The following is an 8,699-nucleotide window of genomic DNA, read 5'->3' on the forward strand; positions in this document are numbered from 1 at the left end:
CTTACTCCCCTTCCCCTCATGTTTGGAAGCAATCGTTAGTAGGAATAATATTTCCATCTATATGACTAAATTGAAGTATATTTTTGAGCTAATCAACTAATATAGAATATATATTGTAACAAAAAATAAAATTGACATAGTTTTGAAACATTTTTCACTTTTTCTCCTAAATTAAAAAAAAGAAAAGAGCTACTTATGTATTTGGTGACATAGCTCTGGGCCGCCTTAAGCTGATCCACCCATTGTCTGTCTTTGAAAAAAAAAATCTCCACAATTTGTTAAAACTACGTATTACTATATTTCTCCAAAATTGACTAAAATTAGGAGCTAGCAGATACCGCCACGTGTACTCACTCATATAATCGGATGCAAACCTATTTATATTCCAATCTTTTATTCGTCTTCACCTCCGCTCTTCCCTATCCTTTCATCTCTCTCTCCGCCGCTCCGTTCACTTCAAACCCTTCACCGGCGTTCGAAAACCCTAGGCCCTTTTTCTCCGATGCGCTATCAATCGATTAGGGTTTAGTTTCATAGGATCGTTATTCTATTCGAATTTCTATCTATCTATTTGTCTTGATAAAGCCCTAGGTTTGGAAGGAATGGCGAGTTCTACTACCAGCAATGTTTACATCCATGTCATCGAAGATGTTATCAGCAAGGTCCGTGATGAGTTTATCAACAACGGTGGTCCAGGAGAGAGCATCCTCAAGGAACTCCAAGCAGTAATCTCTCTTTTTCCATCAATTTTTAGACGCGATTTAAGATTGGGTATTTATGGGGGTTGAATTTAGTGGATTACTATTCTAATGGGGCTTTGGTTGGTTGATCTGATTACCCTGTTTCTTGCTTCTGTTTTTTTTTCTAATGGTTATGGATCCAGCTTGGTGAATTTAAGGGTTTTAAGTTTGGTGATTTTCTGTGAATATTTTAGTTATGGGAGGTGAAGATGATGAACGCTGGGGCAATATTGGGTACGATTGAAAGGAATTCAGCTGCCAAAGCGACCCCTGGAGGTCCAATAACCCCTGTTCATGACCTTAATATGCCTTATGAAGGCAATGAGGAGTATGAAACTCCTACTGCGGATATACTGTTTCCTCCAGTGAGTAATTGGTTTTTTTTTTTTTTTTTTTTGGTTTTAGCTTGCCTGGTTTTGATTGGTAAGCAAGCTAGGTTCCTAAATTGACATTTGTATGCTCCCAACTTGCAGACTCCATTGCAGACTCCCTTGCCTGGTACAGCACAGACACCATTACCTGGAACAGTGCAGACACCCCTCCCAGGAACTGCTCAAACACCTCTTCCTGGAACAGCTGATAGCTCAATGTATAATATTCCTACAGGTGGCACTCCTTTTACACCTAGTGATTACTCTCCTTTGAATGATACTGGTGGTGCAACTGAGCTGAAAGCCGGTCCAGGGAGACCTAGCCCATTTATGGTAGGCATTTCATTGTCCTGGTTGTGTTCTCTACAAAGGAATCTGCATCTGTTGTGTATGATTTACGTTGGTGACATGCACATTTTAGTTTTTCTAATAGGATAATTTGCTGGCCTTTCCCATTTTTCGGTTGCTGCTAGTATTCTGGTTGCTAGATAGTATGGTATTGAAAAGTTTGATTTTACTTGTGCAGCATCCACCCTCCCCTTGGTTGAATCAAAGACCTCCCCTTGATGTTAATGTTGGTGAGCAAAATATTTAAATATATTCCATGGAAGCAAATCATTTTGATACATATGTATATTAGCATGAGTCGCCTTCCTCCTGCTGCAGCTTATGTTGAAGGCCGAGAAGAAGTTGGTGATCGTGGAGGTTCTCAGCAACCCATGACTCAGGTGAAATATTATGCTTTTATTAAACATACATACACATGCATAATTTTAACTTCCACACCTGGAAAATTTCCTCTTATGTAGACAGGCAAACAAGAGCAACTAGAAACTCCCAAAATGACGTTTAAAGATGATCCTTCTTTTTTCTCTCTGGAAACTACCAAACTGACGTTTTTTAAACATTTAGTAAGAACTTGTACAGTTACTTATCTTGGTAGTTTAGAAAGGATCCTTGCCAATCTTGGCTTCTGTGACTGTAGTGAGCAAGTATTATTAGATGCTGAGAAATGTGTGGTTGTTTAACTGCAGATCGGTCTTGAAAAACTCTTGTTCAGAATTTATTTTTCTTCCTGATTTCATTGACTTTAGGGCTCAAAGCAACACTTAGTAATCTGGAGACCAATTTAATAAAAAATGCAGGGATTCATCCTAATGAGGGAGGTGCTAATTAGAAATTGCTTTGCTTCGTACATATTTTAATATCAGAAAGTTGCTGTGCATTGAACACATGAACTCATTATTTATGTTCTTTAGGATGGGAAGGGGTAGTTGTTAGATGCTTTTCTTTGTAATATTGAGTTTACATCATCATGTTGGATGCAATTGAGTATTGTGTATAAATCCAGGGAAGGAAATATTTGAGTTTGATTTGAACTCTTAATTTCAACCCTCGTGTACTCAAGAACACACCTATTTATATATCATGTCAATGTCCTATACTGCTGAATTTTCCCTTTCTCTTGGCTCTAAACATGTTACCTTTTGGTTCAGTATTGGACTTGATGTCTCAGCTAATTTGCAGGACTTCTTTATGAATTCTGCTGGAAAGCGGAAAAGGGAAGATTTTCCACCTCAATATCATAATGGGGGATACATACCTCAACAAGATGGTGCTGCAGATTCAATATATGACAACTTAAAGGCAGGGTTTTTGCTTATTCACTGAATGGGATACTTGAATATATATCATGAATCTGTGATATTAACTCTTTAACTTTAGCAAACAAGACTTGTGATCATATGAGCATTATAGCTGGAAAGAGCTGTTTTTTTTTTTTTTTTTTTTTTGGGGGGGGGGGGGGGGGGGGGGTGTATGTATCCTTTCCATGTGTCTAAGTCTTGGTGGATAGAGTAATCCAATATCTATGTTGGTGGGAAGTAGCATGTATTCAGTGGAATTGATGCGTTTTTTAAAAAGGAGATTCTCTGAATTTCATAATCCCTCTGCTGATGTATGAGTCTCTAGCTAAAGTGTAGCCACAACTAATCATTAATTCCAACTAATTAGTATCACCTATATCTATCCTTTGCTTTCATTGAGGGTTTTTTTTGGCCGAGGTGTTCGGGCCAGCTTTCACACGCCTCAACTAACTCAATGGATACCTTTCACCTGGGTAACTCTGTCTACCAAGGCGGGAAGAATCACCTAGTGTTTTTTTATCTCCTGTTTTGAACCTGAGACCTCAACCACTTCATTGACCACTAGGCCACACCCTTGGGTGCTTCATTGAGTTCCTTTACTTAGCTACTTATTTCGAAAAATTGCAAGTCTTTTGAGATAACTTTTTGCCATGTTATTTTAGGACTAACTTGTCCCATTGTAATTCATCATTGTATCATCACACTTACGTATTGGTGCATATGGAGGGTTACATAGGACATGCCCAGTCTATCACAGAATTCATTTGCTCCTTCTATCCTTGATATGTGCTACTTGCATCCTCTGTATAATATGATATCCAATCTTGTATGACCACACATCCATTTCAAAAATACTAGATGAAGTCTGTTTTTATATCCATGGATGTAGACCACCTCTCTCTCTTGCCCCCCCACCCACCGAGACCATTATATCCTCGATATGTGCATCCTCCATATAATTTGATAGCCAATCTGGTATGACCACACATCCATTCCAATGAAATATGTTTTATATCCATGGATTGTAAAACACCTCTCTCCCCCCCCCCCCCCCCCCCCCCCCCCCCCCCCCCCCCCCCCCCCCACACACACACACACACACACAAAAACACCTCTTTTTGCTCCTGCTCCTTTTGTTTTGGGTTAGCTTGGGGTGGGAAGAGAAAGTAGATCGATTACTTTGCTGCGAGGTCAATAACATGAGTCATTTCTGGGAAATTAATTCCTACAAGGAGGATGGAGTTGAGTTACCGACATTATTAAAATAGAGTTCTTGGCATGGAATTACATAATCACAAGATAAGCATAGTGGTGCCCTACTTGTCTGAATAGATGCACACCATTTGGTGATCACCCTTTTGAATTATGTTTCTGCATTTCAAAATAGCCTATAGCAAGAACAAGATGTATTGGTTTGATCACAGTTGGTCCTTTACAGAGTGGTGAAGGCAGCAATATTCAGCTTGAGTTGGTCACAGTTGGTCCTGTCCAGGCTTCTGCTTATAGAATTCCTCAATTTGACGGTCCAATTCCTGACTCTTATGATGATGCACTTTCTACACCCAATGTAAGTTCTACATCCTCATTGAGAGGCATAGACACATGCTATACAAAGATTATGTCTTTTGTCCTATTTATTCAAGTCGTAATTATCCTGCTGATTGCACATGTGTTATTTTTATTGCAGTTATAATCCATGTGCAATTTATCTGCTTTTGCTTCCGTTGCCTTTTATACTCTTGAGAATGAATTCCAAATGCTTTTTGAGTTTTGAAAGGTGTTTTTTGTAGATCACCTTCCAATAGATCAAGACGATCAAAATTTAGATTATAGATCTCTTAGCAGAATAAGCTTGTTATAATGATTAGCCGACTTCCTTACACTGCTCACCTGTGGTTATGATCGATTTGAGCATTATCCCATGTGCATCAGGGAAATGGTTATGCATATGAATGGCTGACATGCCTTGTTCCCACTTACCACCACAACCCAATGAAGCTTCCCTTGTCAGGGGTAATGTGACCCAGTAATTCAAAATCTTAGTATTTTATTGACTTGGTCCACAAAGTGCTTATTTGAATGAGAAACAGATATGTTGGTTTTTTCTTTTGATGAACATAGGCATGTATTTTGATGGGATAGACAGTTACCTACGTAGGAAGGCATGGTTAAGTTGGTTTGGAGCTGACCAAGATCCTGAAAACCTTAATTATTATGACATTAAATAAGCTCACGAAAAGATGGTCTAACATTCATTTTTATCTGATTGTCTGTGTCCATCCAAATTATCCGACCCTTCTTGTTGAAGACCAAAATTTTCTATATTTAAGAATTCACGCCAATGCAAACTAATATTGTTTTCTTTTTCACTTATAAAAAGGTCAGAGACTAATTTTGTTTTTGTTTAAGAACAGCACGCACTGATCCATGATGGTTGATGTAATTTCTGTTTAGTTTGACCTGGAAAAAACGTTTTTTTTCCTTCAAAGGCGAAGTCCACTATATCAGGAAGCAGTTTATTGTTAAATGGGAGTCAGAATTTGATGCGACATCTCATACCCACCCATGTCTTCCTACTATTATCTTAACATATTTCTAACATACTCAAATATAACAAATCAGTGGAACTCTTCTCTCTTAACCTGCATGAAAAGTCAACCTGGTTAATACATCAATGAAAAATTGCATAAATAAATAACCTAACTCCATTCTATTTTACTTTTGACTGAAGTTTCACATCTTTTTCGCAAACAATTACCTGCCACGTTTCTTCTATTTTGAAATCCCCTAACCTTGGTATTTTGGTCAGTATAACTTCCATTCCTAGATTCTGCCCTAAATTTTGGACTATGATCAACTAGTAAAGAGAAGTGTTACCTAGTGTTTGTTTCTGAATCCTGTCTGTAATCATAATGTTGAATAACAAATACAATCTGTCCTTACTATTGTGCCTATCCTGTAGCATTTAACTCTGCTTCAAGATCTTTTGTTGGAGTGAGGATGAGAACTTCTTTATCCTCTTCTCCTCAGATTGTTTGAGAAACATGAAATCTGTCTTCTTCAGAATTATATTTTTGTAACCTTCTTTGTTTTCTTGTAACTTGAAGATCTATTATCAAGGGGTGGTCAATGAAGACTATAATATAGTCAACACACCAGCACCAAATGGTAATTTATTCTCAGTTGCATAATTTCTATTTTGCTGTAACTTATCTTTATTCTGATGCTGCATGAACATCTTCTTTGCATCCTTTAGATATGCAAGCACCTACTCCTGCTCCTGCCCTTCAGAATGATGATATTGATGATGATGACGAGCCCTTGAATGAAGATGACGACGATGATTTGGATGATGTGGACCAAGGGGAGGATCTAAACACAGCACATCTTGTTTTGGCTCAGTTTGACAAGGTTATGATGTTTTTTGGTTAATGTATTGAGTGGGGAAGATTTTGTATACCCCATTTGTTGTTTATCTAAAAACATGGAAGTGTCTTGACTTGTGCTACAAAAGCTGACTTGATACAAACTTCTGTAGGTGACACGTACAAAGAGCAGGTGGAAATGCACTCTTAAGGATGGCATAATGCACATAAATAATAAAGACATTCTTTTCAATAAGGTTGGATTTTTAGAACCTTTTGTTCTACTTATCTTTTTTTATTTGCTAAGTAAGTCCCTGTTTTTGTTACTGTTGTTTTTATCCTTTTGAGTTAATCACTGGTTACTTGTCTAGGCAAATGGAGAGTTTGACTTCTGAAGCAGTTGAACGAAAACCTAATGCAACATTAAGGAGCTCAAATTGGGAGTCAATCAAGCTGATTTACTTGTTTTGTTGATGGTATTTCAGTGAAAGTAAAAACTGGAGGAGACGAAGTTGCCTACTGCTTCTTTCGTGGATAAGTTTTTTGGTTGGCCAAGTGTTGTAACACTTTTGGAACATCTTGGTTAATTTTTAATACTAGTGGAATATTTCTTTTTCTCTTATTTATGTAATTTTAGTTGAACTGAGCTCATGAAACCCCTTTTGGGTTATTACCATGACTGTGTGCTCCTTGGATCAGCTGTGTTAATATAAATTCCCAATTTGCTTGTTAGGTATTTAGCTGTGATGTGTCATTTGACAATTTTGTTTTAGAGTGCGGCTGCCGCTTGGTTTCGATGAATTTAATGTGCTGCCTGCATTCAACCATTTACTACTTTGTGTTTTGCCTTGTTACATATTAGACGGGTACCTTGTATAATTTGTTACCTACGTGCTAGCAATTGGAAAGATAAAAACTTTGAGACAGGTCAAGACTTTAGTTAATTGATATATATGCTGTTTTTTAATCTTGCAATTATAGTTAATTGATGCGTATTGTTATGAAATATACTGTTAACGTGAATGTTAGTATTAAATAATGTATGGCAAATTGATATGAGTTGGTGTAAACATCGAATACAATCAAGTATTATATCCCATGGTGTAGCCACCCGGCAGTGCATTCTTGAATCTTACTTTCTATTCGACTTTGATTCATTTATACTAAGTGTCTATTTGTCATCCCGTTGGTTTCTCAGATTGTAAAACATGATAACTTTATCATCTCAAACAGTTACGAATCCTAACTCAAATGAATATACAAACAAGATAACAAAATAAGGTTTTACTTTGTAAAACAAATACACACTACTCGATCCTTATCCTCTTATTTTATTATATAAGAGAAGGTTCGACTTATTAATATCACAAGTTCAGGAAATAGTACAATCTAATTCACCAATACTCAGAAATAACGTCAAGTGTGTTTCGGATCCTTCAAAACAAATGCATATTTTGTAGTATCCTTCACGAGTACAACAACATTTCTGGAGGGTAGGAAGCAACATATATAAGGATAAACCTCAACGCCCTGAATTTGCAAGGGTGCATTGTGACTGAAACAAGGCGAAAATGGTCGAAGGTTGTGTATATGTCCCTAAAGCAGGATGTTGCCAATTACCACTATTCTCCAAAGGACCATTTCCTTGAATAATGTTTTTGGCTTGTCCATTAACGTTGTCAACACACTTAACATTTTCATCTTGAGATGTTGTAGGAGAAAATATAAGTGGAGACAACAAAGGAATTGCACAGTTAGAAGAAGCTTCTTCCATGAAATTGAAAGGTACTTTGTAACCATCAACATTCATTTTGTCATCAAGTTGTAGAGAAGAAGGTGCTTTCTTTTGCAACCTTGTACAAGACATTTTCCCTTTCCCCTCTTTCTTGCTTGTTTCCATTGTCACAAACTAATAATTATGATTCCTTAAGGAATCTTAATCTTAGTTATATTTAAAAAATATAACTAAGTTGATGATGCTAAATTTGTTTTAAGAAAGAAGAAAAGAGAAATGTGTTTTTATGGTGCGGAAAATATGGGGTCAGTTGTGAAGGTACTATTTTACTTTTCACGGTTATAATTTTTATGTACAATAATTAAATGATGATTTAAGAAAATAACGAACAGTTGGAACCGATAATATTTTATTTCAAGGAACATTATATTCACAAGTTCCCATCACTTTACTTTACGCGGCTATTAATGTCGTAACTCCTTGTTCATATTCTGATTTGTCATTAGCGGGGTCAAGATTTTCACTAAGAGATTCAAAATATGAAGATGGATGAAGTAAACATGAGAAAAAGTCGAATGCGGTTAAACATCTTTTTATTTATACATAAAAAATAATTTTAATCACGTATAAATAGTGTAATTTTTTGTAGAAAAAGATTTAGTGATCCGATGAACCTCTCAACCCTACCTAGCTCCCTGTTGTCTGCATATTGCATCGATCATTGACACATGGTTGGATTTGCAGTTTGTTTTATGAGTAAAAACACACAATGACTAGAGACAAATTAATAATAATGGTCCTTATTCATTTAATAAATGTAATTAACAAGAAAAGTTAAAGAT

At 36.6% G+C, this 8,699-nt stretch overlaps 1 protein-coding gene across 1 annotated transcript; it reads left to right on the forward strand.

Annotated features, from left to right (window-relative positions):
* Window positions 1-388: 388 nt before the first annotated feature.
* On the forward strand, window positions 389-6,860 carry LOC125872598 (transcription initiation factor IIA large subunit-like). Its single transcript, XM_049553345.1, has 11 exons — window positions 389-725; window positions 935-1,105; window positions 1,214-1,444; window positions 1,638-1,689; window positions 1,778-1,839; window positions 2,639-2,758; window positions 4,196-4,324; window positions 5,865-5,925; window positions 6,014-6,168; window positions 6,296-6,379; window positions 6,494-6,860. The coding sequence occupies exons 1-11, from the start codon at window positions 603-605 to the stop codon at window positions 6,515-6,517; spliced, it is 1,212 nt and encodes a 403-aa protein (XP_049409302.1). The 5' UTR covers window positions 389-602; the 3' UTR covers window positions 6,518-6,860.
* The last annotated feature ends 1,839 nt before the right edge of the window (window positions 6,861-8,699 follow it).

Source organism: Solanum stenotomum, chromosome 8 (genome assembly GCF_019186545.1).
Source record: "Solanum stenotomum isolate F172 chromosome 8, ASM1918654v1, whole genome shotgun sequence".
In the NCBI taxonomy this organism is placed as follows: Eukaryota; Viridiplantae; Streptophyta; class Magnoliopsida; order Solanales; family Solanaceae; genus Solanum; species Solanum stenotomum.

Coding starts and splice junctions, on each gene's coding strand:
- LOC125872598 (XM_049553345.1), top strand. CDS start 603: ATGGCGAGTTCTACTACCAGCAATGTTTACATCCATGTCATCGAAGAT. Junction 1,106..1,213: donor CGGATATACTGTTTCCTCCA/GTGAGTAATTGG, acceptor CCCAACTTGCAG/ACTCCATTGCAGACTCCCTT. Junction 2,759..4,195: donor CAATATATGACAACTTAAAG/GCAGGGTTTTTG, acceptor GGTCCTTTACAG/AGTGGTGAAGGCAGCAATAT.